This window comes from Girardinichthys multiradiatus, chromosome 5 (genome assembly GCF_021462225.1).
Source record: "Girardinichthys multiradiatus isolate DD_20200921_A chromosome 5, DD_fGirMul_XY1, whole genome shotgun sequence".
Taxonomy (NCBI): domain Eukaryota; kingdom Metazoa; phylum Chordata; class Actinopteri; order Cyprinodontiformes; family Goodeidae; genus Girardinichthys; species Girardinichthys multiradiatus.
Genome location: NC_061798.1, coordinates 35,341,642 through 35,359,150, shown reverse-complemented (window position 1 = coordinate 35,359,150; position 17,509 = coordinate 35,341,642). Strand labels below are relative to the sequence as shown.

The following is a 17,509-nucleotide window of genomic DNA, read 5'->3' as shown; positions in this document are numbered from 1 at the left end:
ATGGCCTTCTCTAATCAAATGCAACTTCAAACTGCTATTAATCAACATATGCAGCATGCAACTTGCATACAGAGGTATCTGACAAAATGTTGACTGATAATCTCGATCTGGTACAAGAGCAAATAGCAGAGAGACAGTGCCATGTGAAATCTTATTTGTGAAAAGAGAAATAACGTCATAGCAGAAATAACAAATGCAAAATGTATTTTACTGTGAAAATTCTTTCTTCTAAGAAAACCGAGTGAAATAGAAAAATCATCCTACATGTATATTGTATAAACTGATTGTTATTGGTAATATCCTGTGTGGTCTCAGTTCTACAGTGTATAAAAAGGCTTACAATTTTATAATGGACTGCAACACTCCCTGAGTCATTTATAAATATTTGTCTTCACTTTAACAAGGGAGATGAATCTCTAGGTCAGTAAAGTATGTAGGAATTCAAGTCAGTAAATGAAAAAAAAAACTGGCTTCATTTGTGCTGCAGCACATTGCACATACCTCTCTTTTAGGTTTAGGAAACATTTTGCAGAAATATTAGAATTAAAGTTCAAATTCAACAGTATACTACAAAACTAATGTTTCTGTTGTTTTAATAGTAAATTTTTTATGAAACCCACCCTCTGAGTTGTTATTGTAAGCAACAGCTTTCTGCAAAGTTCAAAGTTAGGGGGAAACAGATTGCATGGTATTTACAATCAGAGCCTGAAACATGAACTCCACTTGTGCAAATTACCATATGGGGTCTGTTTGCTTTGGTAGAAAGTCAAAGCTCACGCCTCCATTCATTTCATTAGGTATCAGCTCATGTAGCTTAAATGGGTCTTTGACATACAAAGCTGTACTTGACTGATCTAATTGTTGTAGATATAACTGTATGATCCTCAGGGCTTCAGTATATATCTACAACACAAAAGAAGAAGAGAAAAACATTCCTAACCTTTTCTACGCATTAATAAAATAAGGTGGGCCTATGTTCTGTCATTCTGGAAATGGGTGTTTAACGGTGAACAAAGCAAAAGCAGTTCTTATTCATAGTGCAGCTTTAACAAACCTGCATAATAATTTAGATGTTTTGTTACTAAGCAGACATGTAAAACATTCTATGAAGCACTCATTTCCTGGACGGTCTTCTGTGTAACAGACCGTATGTAATGCCCTGTTTACCCACACGGTGACGCCTCCAGTCTCAGTTCCTCCAACGGGACCCAGGGCCTCCTCCCTCCCACGGCGGATCCTGTTGCGTGACATCAGCCGGAGCGAGAAAGGAGGAAGAGGAGCAACGAGCAGGACCACGACTGGAAATTGTTTCTTCAAAATAAAATGGCGAAACAAACGCTTTTTGTATTGCATCACCCTGGCAAATCTTAAAAGATACATTTGCTTGTAAAAATGGTTTTAAAAAGAAAAGGAAATAGTTGAAATGGTTTAGTTCAGTGATAAAAATATGAATTTTCAGAAGGGTTACTGTGGTCGATTCAGATACTTTCAAAGGTTGCTGTGTAATGCTTTCATGTTTTGTATTTCCGAAGAGGCTATAATGTGCATCTTGTTTCCTGTATGTTTTATTTGCAATATGTACAGCACTTTGTGAACTTTGGTTTGTCTGAAAATGCTTTACAAAAAAAGATAGAATGGTATTGTAGATCTGGTAATGTGTTTTTACCACATGTATCACAGCTGAAGCGGAGGTCGTACCATCTGCTTATTAATAACTTTCTGCATGTTTTTGCACTCAAACCAGTAACACAACAACACGGATAAATTACCAAAAGCCAAAACTGGTGGATCTATTGCTTAATAAACAACAAGGTTGTTATCTAAATGCTACGAATGTTTCTGAAGCCCAAACATGATTCGATTTTTGTCTCTTTTCATGCGACCTGTGCCACACGTTTCGATAGATTTTGTTTACTGAAGTAGGCAACCCTGACCGTCACTAGAGATATTGTTTTTATAGTTGCACAGATAAACATTGTGATAGTCTAAATTCCTTCCTTCATGAGGTTCACTTGGTATCAAACACTCCAAATATAGTTGGATTTCCCCACTGCACTGCTTCGTGCTTTTGCTTTTTGTGCTTTTCTACATAAAAGAACTAGAATTGGACCTGTGTGCCTTGAGATGATATTTGTTGTGAATTGGTGCTAAATAAACTTACCTAAACAGAAATAGAAAGATATCAATGCATTACAAATTGACAACATAAATTATGACAGGTTTTGTTTTTACTCAGCAAAAGTAATTATGCAGTTTATGTACATGAATATGCAGTGGTAATTGTTGCCTGGCTGTAAATAAGACAGAGATTAGGAGGATAACTATGGTAACTAAAAGCCATTTCTTTAGGTATGAAGATCCGTCACACTTGAAGGGTATGTTTTCTTGCCTTTCTCATCTTGAAAAGTGTGTAAGAGAAATGGACATGTGTGTTTTCCCATATTCATACAACAGACAAACAGGAAGTCGTGAATTCTTTGTTCAACAGTTTTAAATTGCTTAAACTGCAGTTACATTTACTTTATAGAAATTGCAGGGGCTTCCAAAAATGTGGGCCTGCTGATGTGGTTAAAAACGGTTCTTCTTTCAAGTGTTTGTGTTTGTTTTTGACTAAAGATGCACTACTTTTGATTTGAAGACAGTCAGAGGAAGCAGAGAGTCTCACTGCTGCCACCCTGACAGATCAGAGCTGTCAGAGTCAGTGGAGCAGCGACAGGCAGGGAAATCCCTCAGACCCAGTAAGTCCAGTGTCTCCAGTCAGAACAGCAGCTTCGCTTTCTGGCTCGGCACTGAGAAGGCAGGTCGTGTACTCGGACTGAGAAACTCCCGAACACAGCAGGAGCACAGCTGTTGCATTGATTTGTGTTTTTATTCAGAGGGACGCGATGGCAGATGTTAGTTTGAACGAGTCGTCCACCGCGGACGTAGCGAACAGGTTTGCGCGAAAAGGTGCTCTGAGGCAAAAGAACGTCCACGAAGTGAAGGACCATAAATTCATAGCCAGGTTCTTCAAGCAGCCGACTTTCTGCAGCCACTGCACCGACTTCATCTGGTAAGCCTTACTCCGTCTCCCATCTCCACCCGCCTGTTGCATATCTGATAAGTTCAGTCGAGTCCAGTCTGCTCAAAATGTAACTTCTCGGGTCGCATTACCTTCCCAAACCTGCAATCCCTGCACTTCTGAAACACTTTCTCATGTCTGTGAAGGACTGATGTGATCCTGTGCGTCCTGGTGCATCATTTCACTCTTTAAACAGTTTGCAATTTTTGCCCTTCTGTCAAATGGGAGGCGTCGTTACTGGTGTAGGCCCATTGTAAATATTCACTGAAAGCAGTTATTTTATTTTTTGGACTGTGGGAGGAAGCCTGAGTTGCCAGATTACCCAGGTATACACAGGGAGAACATGCAAACTTGGAGAAAGACCCCAGGCAGGGATTTAATTAAATTAAATTAAATTCAGTTTTATTTATATAGCGCCAATTAACAACACATGTTGTCTCAAGGCACTTCACAACAGTCAGGTACATACATTCCAATTAGTCCTAACCATTGAACAGTGCAGTCAGTTAGTTATCTATTTAAATTGGATAAAAAGTTTTTCTATCTAAGGAAACCCAGCAGATTGCATCCAGTCAGTGACTTGCAGCATTCACTCCTCCTGGATGAGCATGTAGAGACAGTGAACAGTCCCTGGTGTTGACTTTGCAGCAATCCCTCATACTGAGCATGCATGTAGCGACAGTGGAGAGGAAAAACTCCCTTTTAACAGGAAGAATCCTCCAGCAGAACCAGGCTCAATGTGAGCGGCCATCTGCCACGACCGACTGGGGGTTTGAGAGAACAGAGCAGAGACACAAAGAGAACAAAGAAGCACTGATCCAGGAGTCCTTTCTATGGGAAGGAAAAGTAAATGTTAATGGATGTAGCTCCTTTAGTTGTTTCACCTAGAAAGAAAGACCAGATAAACTCTGAGCCAGTTTTCAAGGTTAGAGTCTAAAAGAGAGCACATAGAGTTAGTTACAGTTAAGCTCAGTCAATCGCCATGTCTAGGAGAGAGAAAGGGTTAAACACTAAAAGACAGGGCCATGTGGATCATCGGTAGAGGGTGAGCATTAAGTTGTTGCCAGCAGAAGCTCGAACGATTCCCCTCTCCAGAAAGGTGTCACAGGTAGACACAGAGCCAGGCCAGGTGTAGCTTCTAGGAAGAGAAAAGAGAGAACAAGGTTAAAAGCCAAAATAACAGCAAATAATGCAAAATTGGAGAGTAGTGTGAGAATGTAGCGAAGAGGGTGAAAGTGGTCATTATGTCCTCCGGCAGCATAACTACACAGATAGTTTCAGTTCAGATTATTTAGTTAAATGGCACTTATTTACAACATTGTCGTCTCAAGGCACCAAACAAAGGTTCCCACTGATGGTCATTGTTATACTAAAAACCACAAGGATTGGGATATCTCTTTCTGTCAGACTAATCATAACCATTGGAAAAGAGAAGGGGTCATACAGTTAGCAGAAATGGAGGGTGTGTTTGCACCTCAACCATAACTGAGCCGGTTTAGGCTACATCTGACTCCCCCTTACTCCAACCAACAGGGAGGGAGGAAGGCTCTCTCCCTGATAACCTAAGCCACTCTAACTATAAGCTTTATCAAAAAGGAAAGTTTTAAGCCTAGCCTTAAAAGTAGACAGGGTGTCTGCCTCACAGACTAAAGCTGGGAGCTGGTTCCACAGGAGAGGAGCCTGATAACTAAAGGATCTGCCTCCCATTCTACTTCTAGAGACTCTAGGAAACCTGCAGTCTGAGAACGAAGTGCCCTGTTAGGAACATATGGAACCATCAGATCTCTGATGTATGATGGAGCTAGATCATTAAGGGCTTTATATGTGAGGAGGAGAATTTTAAATTCTATTCTGGATTTAACAGGGAGCCAATGAAGGGAAGCTAAAATAGGAGAAATATGATCTCTCTTTTTAATTTTCATCAGAACTCTTGCTGCAGCATTTTGAATCAGCTGAAGGCTTTTAACTGCATTTTGTGGACATCCTGATAGTAGAGAATTACAATAGTCCAGCCTTGAAGTAACAAATGCATGGACTAGTTTTTCAGCGTCACTCCTGGATAGGATATTTCTAATTTTGGCAATGTTCCGGAGATGAAAGAAGGAAATCCTAGAAACCTGTTTAATGTGGGATTTAAATGACATGTCCTGGTCAAAAATAACACCAAGGTTTTTTACTTTATTACCGGAGGTCAATTTAATGCCATTCAAGTTAAGTGATTGACTAAGCAGTTTTTTTTTTAAAGACTCTGGTCCAAAGACGACAACTTCTGTCTTGTCTGAATTTAGAAGCAAAAAATGTAAATTCATCCAAGTTTTTATATCTTCAAGACATGCTTGTAGTCTTTCTAACTGGTTAGGTTCATCAGGATTTATGGATAAGTAAAGCTGAGTATCATCAGCGTAACAGTGAAAATTTATCCTATGCTGCCTGATAATTTGACCTATTGGAAGCATATATATAGTAAAGAGAATTGGCCCAAGTACTGAACCCTGTGTTACTCCACAATTAACCCTGGAGTTTAAAGATGATTTATCATTTACATGAACAAACTGGAATCTGTCAGACAGATAAGATTTAAACCAGCCTAGCGCTGTTCCCCTGATCCCTACAGCATATTCCAGCCTTTTTAAGAGAATATTATGGTCGACTGTATCAATTGCAGCACTGAGATCTAACAGAACCAGAACAGACACAAGTCCATTATCTGAGGTCATAAGAATAGTGACTTTCAGCAGAGCTGTTTCAGTGCTATGATGAGCTCTGAAGCCTGACTGAAACTCTTCAAACAGGTCATTGCTGTGTAAATGCTCACATTTGATTAGCAACTATTTTCTCAAGAATTTTAGATAAGAATGGAAGATTGGATATAGGTGTGTAATTTATTAAGTCATCTCGATCAAGCGAAGGTTTCTTAAGTAAAGGTTTAATTACAGCTATCTTACAAGCCTGTGGTACATATCCATTTACTAAGGATAGGTAAATCATAGCTAAAATGGGGCTGGTAATCAGAGGGAACACTTCCTTAAATAATTTGGTTGGGATTGGGTCTAACATACAAGTTGAAGGTTTAGATGTAGCTAATATTTCTGATAACTCAGGAAGCTCCACAGGATCAAAACAGTCCAATCACAAATCAGGTTCTGCAGTTATTTCCAATGTTGTCTCACTTGCTGAGGATGAAGTAATCATCTTCAGGAGTATGTCAAAGATTTTATTTTTAATAGAATCAATTTTATTTAAGAAGAATCCCATAAAGTGCTAAGGGAATGGATAGCTCAACAGAGCTATGACTCTGTGTAAGTTTAGCAAGTGTACTAAAGAGAAACCTAGGATTATTCTGGTTCTCTTCTATGAATGATGAGAAATAAGCTGCTCTGGCTTGGCGAAGTGTCTTTTTATACAACAGTAGGCTATTTTTCCAGATTAAGTAGGAATCCTCTAGGTGTGTAGAGCGCCATTTTCTCTCCAATTTTCTAACATTGTGCTTTAAAGTATGCAGCTCTGAATTAAACCAAGGAGCCTGCCTCCTGTGAATGATTACCTTCTTTTTCAAGGGGGCTGCATTGTCTAAAGCATCACGCAATGATGAAGAAACGCTATGAACAAAATAATCAATTTGTGAAGGGGCAGAAACAGAATTATTGCCCTCCAATGTGCTTTTCACTGGTAATGAGGAAATTAAAAGTGGAACAGATTCTTTAAAGGTTGTTACAGCATCGCCTGATAATGATCTACTGTAATGAAATTTTCTTTCAGGTGTGGAGTACTCGGTTAAATTAAACTCAAAGGTTATTAAGAAATGGTCAGACAGGACAGGGTTGTGAGAAAATATTGTTATGTCTTTACACTCAATGCCATATCTCAGCACAAGGTCCAGAGAATGAAGACAAAGGTGGGTAGGTTTGTTAATGTTTTGTGCAAAGCCAATTGAGTCTAAGATAGCAATAAACGCTGCATTTAGGCTATCACTTTCAGCGTCAACATGAATGTTAAAATCCCCCACTATAATAACTTTATCTGTATTTAACACTAAATCAGATAAAGGATCTGAAAACTGATCTAAAAATTGAGAGTAAGGGCCTGGTGGACGGTACAAAACAACAAACAGAAGTGGTTTTAGTGCTTTGCAATTTGGATGAGGAAAACTAAAGATTAAATATTCAAAAGAGTTGTAGCTATTGATTGGTCTTGGACTAATCAATGAATCGGACTGAAAGATGGTTGCTACTCCTCCTCGCTCAGTATTTCGAGGAATGTGAAAATTTAAATAATTAGTAGGAGTTGACTCATTTATAGTAACATAATCTTCTTGCTGCAGCCAGGTTTCTGTGAGGCAAAATAAATCAATCTGATTGTCACAAATCAGGTCACTAACAAGCAAAGTCTTTGAAGAGAGAGATCTTATGTTCAGTGAGCCACATTTAATCGTTTTATTTTTCTTTTTAGTCTGAGTTGTTTATTTTTATGAGATTTTCCTGATTTCCTCCTTTTAGATTATTTTTTAATTTACTCAATTTTGGCCGTGGGCGAGACACTGTCTTAATAGGGTAATGGGTGGGTAGCAGTACAGAAGCTGCAGAGAGGAGTATTAAACTACGACCCTGCTTCCTGGTCCAAACCCTGGGTTGTCACAGTTTTGGAGAACTAATAAATTCGGCCAGATTCCTAGAAAGAAGAGCTGCTCCATCCAAAGTGGGATGGATGCCGTCTCTCCGGATCAGACCAGGTTTTCCCAAAAATGTTCGCCAATTATCAATGTAGCCCACATTGTTTTCTGGACACCACCTAGACAGCCAGCGGTTGAATGACAGCATGCGGCTAAACATGTCGTCACTGGTCAGATCGGGGAGGGGACCAGAGAAAATAATGGAGTCCGACATTGTTTTGGCAAACTTACACACTGAAGCAACACTAACTTTGATGACCTCCGATTGACGTAACCGGGTGTCATTACCGCCAGCGTGAATAACAATCTTACTGTATTTACGATTATCCTTAGCCAGCAGTTTCAGGTAGGATTTGATGTCGCCCATTCTGGCCCCTGGCAGACATTTGACTAGGACCTTCCTGCTGACACCGTTTTGCCCTGGGAGATTAAATCAACATTTTTCTACTTGAGTCATGCGACAAAAACAACTTCATGAATCTTCTTTTGCATTAGTTGTCACTCATCTCCTTATCTTCATTCTTGAACAAATAACTGCAACGCAGCTCCTGTGATTTGGCCTGGTCAAATATTTAGATGGCTAATATGCTGCTATGCACACAGCTGCTGGTTTTAAATGGAAGTTCTGAAAGTTACTTGCAAGGTGAGGCCTGTATGAAAAGCTCATCTTGCAAAACTTGTACACGTTTACAGCATATACACTCTGGAAGTGGGCAGGGAATGAAAGAGGAACACATTCCTGCTCCAGTGTAACACTTGAACTAGACTGATCGCATTGGGTTCTCAGTTAAGCATTTTTCTTGTATATTGCTGTAAGCACGCCCACGTTTAAAGTCCTCTGTTTTTCAAGGTGGGTTTGTGTGTTATGGCATGTATCGTTGGCAGGCGTATATACGGCCAAGCCTTTAGAGTCAAGCATATTGGCAACTTAATACAAACCATGAAATCAAAATACTTGTTGCTTTTTTTTAACCTCAAAAAGGGATGGATCCCATCATCACACTGTGGTTGAACACACAACTGGAGGCAAAACAAGCCAGAAACCTGTGGAGACATGTACTTGCAGTCCTTGTTTGGTTGTAGGACACCTAACCAAAACTATATGCATGTTGTTTTAACTATGTGATATTAACTATGACTGCACAAAAAAAAAAGAAAATCCCAAAACTCTATGGACTTAGCTTTTTCTTCTGCTCTATTGTTGATTAACAATTCATTGAGGATGACAGTAAATGTTTTCTATACAAACAAAGGTTCATTGCAGTGAAGTAGAATAGTCAATTTGTTGAAAAGTTAGTTTATTTCTATAATTTAATTAAAAAAGTCAAACTTATAGTGGGGTGAGTTAAACACAGCAATGTTTTACATGGATTTATTTCTGCTGTAGTTTGATCATTATGGCTCATAGCTAATGAGACTGTTGATGTGACAGTTGTCCAGCAGACAGTCACTGATTCCCTCCACAGGCAGGATGGCTGACAAAAGGTCATTGTTAAAGAAGATGGCTATTTACAGTGCTGTTTTCACATTTTAAGGTAAAGTTAGGTTGAAGGAAAAAGTATGGTACAAAAAAAAGCCTGCAACCTTGAAATGGTTATGATGCAAATGCCACAAAAAATATTTGCGGGAGATTCATGAGATTAATAAAAAAGTGGTTTCTTGATATAAAAATGGCAGTTATGAATTACTGCATCAATGCAACGTGCTGAGGAGTTGAGGAAACCCAGGTTCCTTTTGTAGCAGCTTTCAGCTTGCTTGGATTATTGGGTAGCCCAAATATTCTTTATAAGTTCACTGGCCAGTCAAACAGAGTGACACCATGGTCATTAAATCAGATAAAGGTACTTTTGTCAGTATGGGTATGTGCCATATCCTGTTGAAAAATGAAACCAGCATATTCATAAACCTTGTCAGAAAAGAAACATGAAGAGGACTTTGGAACACTGTGCAACATCCCAGTCGTTCATCTATTTAGTCCATGTAAGATGCTTCTGATGTTCTCTCTGGGTCAGAAGCGGATCAAACACTAGGAAAGTAACAGCTATAGCCCATGTTTTGGATATTTTTGTGTGAGGTGACTATTTAAGCACTGACTCCAGCTGCAGTCCATGCCTTGTGAATCTCCCCCAAACACCTGAATGGGCTTTGCTTCACAATCCTCTGAAGGCTGTGGTTAGTTTTTTCTCCTACACTTTTTCCTTCTACTTAACTTTCCATTTAAATATGTGGATATAGCACTGTGTGAATGGTGTGAACACCCATATTCTTTAGCAACAACCTTTTTTTAGCTTACCCTCCCTGTGGATGGAGTCAGTGACTCGATGCAAGGCAACTGTCAAGTCAGCTATCATCCCCATGTTAATCATAAAATAACATTATTATAGTAATGTTATTATTATTATTATTGTAAAAATTATTTTTGTTATTTGTTTTGTAAAATTCTTATGTAATATTGAAGTTCTCTGTTACTGAATGCAGGTTTTTATTTAGAAATAAATGCTCGTAATATGCAAAGGAATATAATAGTGGTTTTCCTGTTGGAACTGAATTACTTAAATCCGATTTTTTATTATTCATTAACCGCAACCGTAAAAATGTTCTTCTTCTGCAAAACTTCTGCAAAACTCATATTTAAGAGTTTGAATGAATATTGTGTGAGTCAGACCATGTATGAATGAATACGTTATTCATGTCATGTTATTCACTGTGTGTTTAAACAGTGGGAGCCATTCAATTCATTCTCTTCTCTTTTCACAGGGGGTTTGGAAAGCAAGGATTCCAGTGCCAAGGTAAAGACAAACTGACAGATATCTGTTTGTGTTTGGTTGTGTTTGGTTGTGTGACATTTAACTGAGATATGGTCCAGTTTTAAACACTGCTGTTGTTTTAAATGTGACTTCTTGTTGATAACTCTATAGGTGGAATCACCATACATGTAGTCCATACATGTGGGCTTGTTATTTTTGATGGATTTGGTACCACTTTATTTCAAGCTATTTTGGCAAAAGGAAGTGTGAATATCTGATGGTAATGTGAGTGTGAATCTGTTTTTCTTTGTGGTTGCCTTGTAAAAAAGACAAATCGGTCATCGTTGAATTGGGCATATATTTAACAACATTTATAAATATTCCAATAGTAATTTGAATTTAATATGTTTTTAAATCACCAAGTGCCCTATATAGAGGGGAAATTTTGTTAAAACAGCCTTTTTTTGGAGGATATTTTATTCAAAAGAGGGAAATGGATGCACTTGTCCGTAGTCTGGGTTTGGCAAAATCTAAAAACATAACACAGCTTTACCGCAGGATTAAAAGGTGATATTGAAGGAAATAATATAGAGAAAGTGGAAAGTTTCCACACATTGAATCAGCTTCACCATTACTTACATCATTAAAGGTGGATTTTACATGAGCTTATGTATGCAGAACCACAGAAGTATTCATCTAATGTGGAAAACTTTAGGCGTGCCAAAATCAGTCTGCCTGGAAGTGCTCCCAGCTGGATCATTTACTGTAGTCATAAATTATTTTATTGAGGAAGAATGAACATTGAATATTAAATCAGTAATGTTTTTTGAGTTTTTCTTATAAATAAGTCATATTTTTAACATTTCATCTAAAAAATGCACCCAACCTTGATAGTATACTTACATTTTCAGTTTTTTAATTCTAAAACAGTTAAAAAGCTCTCTTAATCTTGGTTAAGAGACAATTTATGCTTGTTTGCAACTTTATTTTTTGTTGCATTGGTAGTGGACTTTAAGTTGCTCTCGCACTGTTTTTCATTTCTCCATACATCTTGGCATATCTGAAAACGCATTTTACATGGCTCTAATTACATGGCTCTAATTACAAAGATATAACGTAAATTTTTTTAGGGCCTGATCTTCAAAGATTTCAAATAAAGAGCACTAAATTGCTTGTGCAAAATTGCACGTGCAAAGGGTAGGCGTGTTGCGGGTGATTTGCAAAGATTGAGTTCGCACTGGGTAACATGTGCAAAAGTGGTGCAGACCGCGCTATTTAAATGAGAATTCTGCATGTGCCACTGGCTGTCATCATGGACAGTTTGGGAGAGCAGTGTGGTCAAATAACAAAGATGAAGTTTGAAAGTATGTAATTGGAGGTAATAATAATAATAAGAAAAATAACAATAATGAGCAAAATAATAGGAATAAATATTACAATGCGTTGATGAAAATAAGAAAAGCTAAAGTTAAAAGATTAAATATCATTCATAAACCTGACCATGTCAGGTGTTAGGTTCAGTCATGGTGTTTTTGGTTTTGGTATAATTGCTTAAAGATTGTCTATAGTCTGTTGCAAACATGCAACAGACAACAATAATCTGCGCCACCTTTTCTGAGTTATATAGAAGCGCTGCTCTAGTGCATCCAGACATAACGGTGTCGTCCCATAAAGTGATCATGCACTGAAATAATAATCCTGCAGATAATATTTTTACTATTTTTATTTCTGACAGTAGAAATATGTTTACACGTGCACAGAATGTTCTCTCTCTCTGTCTACTGTCATTCTATCTATGCCTCCTTCTCACAACATTGTTTACAGATATTTTTGCATGCCAGTTTGCCCATGTCTTTCAAACTTGCTGAATATAGTTGCAAAAACAACACCCGCAATCTGTTTCAGGTTTGATAAATCGCATTGCAGGTGGAAAGGAATTACATGTGCATATCCTCCTCCTGTAAATTTGCCCGTTTGGGTCTTTGCATATGTTTTACATAATCATGAAGGCAAAAATGCTAAAAAGTTTATTTTGCTGTGGCATCACTGTCTCATTTTATATTTTTGCCTGACCATCTGGGGCTAAATGTTTTTTGCGATATACACAGTGGTCAAAAAACTGATCAAGTAATTATTAGCTCAGTTATTTGGAAAATAGAGCAGGCTGGTGTGAGGTTGGAGTAACTTTGAGCATTCAACATGCTGAAGTGAGTTAATCTTTAGGGGTGCAGATAGAACATCTACAGAGCGTTTCATGAGATGAAATAATGTTATTATTGGGTAATTGTTGCAAAACTTGAGCAGCCCTTGTGTAATACTCTGATACTCAGAATTAAAATTAAATTTAGGAGTACTTTTCAAATGTGTATTTCACAAAATAACAGCCAGTTCTGCTTTTAATAGATTAGGCAGGTACAACAATCTGACTGTGTCAGGCTGTTTTGCTCAGTTAGGACTTACAGTTGGCCCCCTGTTGCTTGTAGCATCTTAACTTTGTTAAAACAGCGTTACCATAATGAGAGTGAAGTGTGGCGAACCTTTAGCTTTCCACCCTGACTGTCACACCCTTAAATAATTTCCAAAAAGCAAAATATGTCTGTTTTGTAAGTGAGGAAAAGGTGTAGTAGCCTTATTTCATCCACCTGACTAACAGGACACAGCAACAGGTTGGGGAGGAGCAGGGCTGCAATACTCTGTTCTCGGTCCAACTGGAGAAAACTTTGATCACCCTGTCACTTTCTACGAAATCTTATTAAAACAACTTTAAACCTCAGACAGTTTTAACAGTTTTGAAACTGTAACCTTTTAAAACCTCATTGTACCTTGATACTGGGAGCCAGCCTGTAGTGAGTTTATTTTATGTTTTGCGAATGGTTTCATCATGAACATTTTCTTTAAAGAAGACAAATGTTTTTATGGAAAACTTAAAAGTAAGAAACCCTTTGCAAGGAGGTTAAATGTTACTGATTCAGTATCACCACTCTTGAGAACAAAAGAGAGTGAGACATTTAGAGATCTGAACAGAATCATTGAAGAATCAAAAATGTAGATGGTTCAAGGTGTCATGTGTGTCCGTAGAGGCATGTATCATGGAAATTAAGTTTTAAGTTCTCATGCATATTAGTCCATGTGAACATTTAAATGTCATTTTTCCCATGAGGCTTGACGCCCACGCCTTTTTGTGATCTTGTCTCACAGATTGAGAAATGCAACCTAATCTAAGCTCTTACTTGAAACTAGGTTCAATAATGAATCAGTGTAAGGCGTTGATAAACCAACACTTTGTTCTAATTTTTTCCATAATCTGACCTTACTGTCAACATGTTCCTGAGCCCGCTCCTCTGCTTTCACGGTTAGTTCTCATTCTCACAGCTACAGTTTTTGCTACAGCTGACAATAAACCGAGCTTCTGGAAGGACGCATTTTAAGAAATGGAGACAAAGGTGCTTTTTCCTTTAACACTTCTGCAAAATGAAGGCTCCAATTTTCTCTTTCCCTTCGTATCATAAATCATTGCCCTGACCTGTTGCATAAATAATGATCCTGCCTTATCAAGATGAAGGTGATTAGTTACACTGAAGCTATTCCACTAGAGAAAGATCCACGTTTTATAACATGTGCTCGGTCATCAAATATTAAACTTATGATCCCATAAAACGAGGGTCAGGTTCTCCAACAGAATCAGCTTCTTAGTCATGGCTTGAATGACAAAGTGATAAACTGTAGCGTGGCATTTCTATAACTAGAGTGACATTTAATTTTCAGTCAGCAAATGCCCCATTTCTAAGAATAAGCTGAGGAATGCAGTAATACACCATTAAGGTAACACTCACCGGCCACTTTATTAGGTACACCTGTCCAATTGCTCGTTAACGCAAATTTCTAATCAGCCAATCACGTGGCAGCAACTCAATGCATTTAGGCATGTAAACATGGTCAAGACGATCTGCTGCAGTTCAAACCGAGCATCAGAATGGGAAAGAAAAGGTGATTTAAGTGACTTTGAACGTGGCATGGTTGTTGGTGCCAGACGGGCTGGTCTGGTATTTCAGACACTGCTGATCTGCTGGGATTTTCACACACTGAGTCTCGATTTCTGCTGCGACATTTGGATGGTAGAGTCAGAATTTGGCGTCAACAACATGAAAGCATGGATCCATCCTGCCTTGTATCAACGGTTCATGCTGGTGGTGGTGGTGGTGTACTGGTGTGGGGGATATTTTCTTGGCACACTTTGGGCCACTTAGTACCAATTGAGCATCGTGTCAATGCCACAGCATACCTGAGTATTATTGCTGACCATGTCCATCCCTTTATGACCACAGTGTACCCATCTTCTGATGGTAACTTCCAGCAGGATAACGCGCCATGTCATAAAGTACAAATCATCTCAGACTGGTTTCTTGAACATGACAATGAGTTCACTGGACTCAAATGGCCTCCACAGTCACCAGATCTCAATCCAATAAAGCACCTTTGGGATGTGGTGGAACGGGAGATTCGCATCATGGATGTGCAGCCTACAAATCTGCAGCATCTGTGTGATGCTATCATGTCAATAAGGACCATACTCTCTGAGGAATTTTTCTAGTATCTTGTTGAATCTATGCCACGAAGGATTAAGGCAGTTCTGAAGGGAAAAGGGGGTCCAACCTGGTACTAGCAAGGTGTACCTCATGAAGTGGCCGGTGATTGTAGTTAAATAAAGATTATGCTACTGAAAGAAATGCTAAAGTGATTACGTCATGCATTGATTTGGATTTTAGCCCATACAAATTGAATAGCTAGACAGTGTCCAGTTATTTTGATTGATCAAATTTAGTATATTTTGAGTTTTGAAATGAGGGCTACACAAGCTCTTTGACAGTAATAAATTTATCCAAAAACTATGACAGAAATAACTAATTGCGAAAGTAAATAGACTTGATGAGGCATTAGTAATGTGGTTATAGATTAAGCTAATGGTAGTCATGATACAGTAAAAAAAGGAAATTTGCTTCAAATCTATGGAGCTAGATTGGGGCCATAAAGTTTGGTCAAACAAAAAAAATCTGAACCTGAAAAATAAGTTTATTCAAGCGGAAAAAATGTGAATCTGAAAAATAAAAGTTTGTTCCAAAGAAAAATGTTTAAACCTGAAAAATAAAAGTTTGTTCAAAAGAAAAATTATTTTGAACCTCCCCCAAAAAAAATTTGAAAACTGAAAAAAATGTTTTGCAACTGAAAAAAACCAGACGTGAAACTGGAAAAAAGTTCAAAACTACTTTTCAGATTCAAGTTTTTTTTTCGAACTTGCAGATTTTTTTTTCAGCTACAAATTTTTGGCCCTGTTGTGGTGTGGGGGGCGGGGCCTCAGATCACGGGGGTGCGGAATCATGACTGACAGCTCAACAGCGGCTAAACAACATATTCCCAGCTGTTGCATTCAGGGACCGTTGGAACTGCAATTATCTGTAATACATCATCGTTATTCTATATATATGTGATTGGTTTTGAAAGATAACATGCTTCACCGATAGAAGCAGCTTACATGAATACACGACGCACATCTCAGAGGAGAAAATATGATCTAGACAGATTTGCACAGCATTTTAAGTTCGTGTTGGAGATTTCCCATGCTCTCAACATAAAGCAAAAAAACCGCTAGACTAGGCGACGGTATGAAACCAGATGCAAAACGAGCCGGTATTTTCCGAATTTTTGATTAAAACGTGTTTGGTCTTCATTTAGTGAAGTGACTCACAACCAGGGGCAAACTGGCATACGGGGCAACCGGGGAAATCCCCGGTGGACCGCTGGCTTAGGCATTTCTTATTTTGTGAATGTTTAGTTTTTAATAACCGCCTTCTGTTGAGCTGTCAGTCATGATTCCGCACCCCCGTGATCTGAGGCCTTGCCCCCCACGCCACAACAGGGCCAAAAGTTTGAAGCCGAAAAAAAAATCTGCAAGTTCGAAAAAAAAACTTGAATCTGAAAAGTAGTTTTGAAATTTTTTTTTTTCCAGTTTCACATCTGTTTTTTTTTCAGTTGCAAAACTTTTTTTCAGTTTTCACATTTTTTTGGGGGGAGGTTCAAAATAATTTTTCAGGTTCAAATGTTTTTCTTTTGAACAAACTTCTATTTTTCTGGTTTAAACTTTTTTTTGAACAAACTTATTTTTCAGGTTCAAATGTTTTCGTTTGAACAAACTTTTATTTTTCAGGTTCCAATTTTTTTTGTTTGAACAAACTTTATGGTCCCAATTTAGCTCCATACATGACCACAAAAGCAAAAAACAACAGCAGAATCAACAGCAGCCTCTAAATTTATTGACAACCCTAGTCAAGATATGTTAAAAGCATACTTTCATCATTTCAGGTACATAATTTGAACCTGAAAATTGTAGAAAAATCCATCCATAACACTTTTTTACAAGCATCTTTGTCAATTAAATGACACTTCTCCCGTATTACATTGCACAAGGTTTGAGCAAACAGAGAAAGATCGTAGACGATTCCTCTTTGCACAAGCCCTCTAGATCACCCAGAGTCCTGGATCCTCTCTTATGCTCTGATCTGTTCAGCTCACCCTACAGGTTCTCTACAGGGTTAAGGTCTGACACTGAGAAATCCATAAACCAAGATTGATTTTGTGTCGAGAACCATAAATGTCCTGGTTTTGCCATATGTTTTGGGTCATCATGTCATCATTTTTCAGTTGATGTGCAGAGGCTGCCTGAATTTTGTTGAACATGTCCAGGTGTTTCAAAGAGTCCATGATGCCATGCACTCCAACAAGGGTATCAGACCCTTTGGGTGAGAAACAAGCCTACATCACCACAGATTTGGTACTTACCAGTAGGCACAAAATGCTTTTCCATATGTTTAACAATGGGCCTAACCTGGAATGTTTATTTTCAGTAAACTCAATTTTAGCCTTTTCTGATGTAAGCACAGAGCTGGAGTGAAAGTCACAGTGGTGTTTAGCAAATTCCACATCTTTACTTTTGTGATTTCAGAAAAGGCCTTTTCTTGACATCATTCCTAAATAACT

General features: G+C 38.3%; 1 protein-coding gene across 3 annotated transcripts in view; it reads left to right on the top strand.

Moving 5' to 3' along the window:
- The first annotated feature begins 2,612 nt into the window (after positions 1-2,612).
- Positions 2,613-17,509, top strand: part of LOC124867838 (protein kinase C alpha type) — a 196,970-nt gene continuing 182,073 nt past the window's right edge. For 2 of the 3 annotated variants that reach the window (XM_047364478.1, XM_047364480.1), the window contains exons 1-2: positions 2,613-3,052; positions 10,488-10,519. In XM_047364478.1, coding sequence (XP_047220434.1) covers positions 2,886-3,052; positions 10,488-10,519 — 199 coding nt within the window. In that variant the 5' untranslated portion in view covers positions 2,613-2,885. The remainder of the gene's footprint in view (positions 3,053-10,487; positions 10,520-17,509) is intronic. The other variant, XM_047364479.1, reaches the window with a different exon arrangement.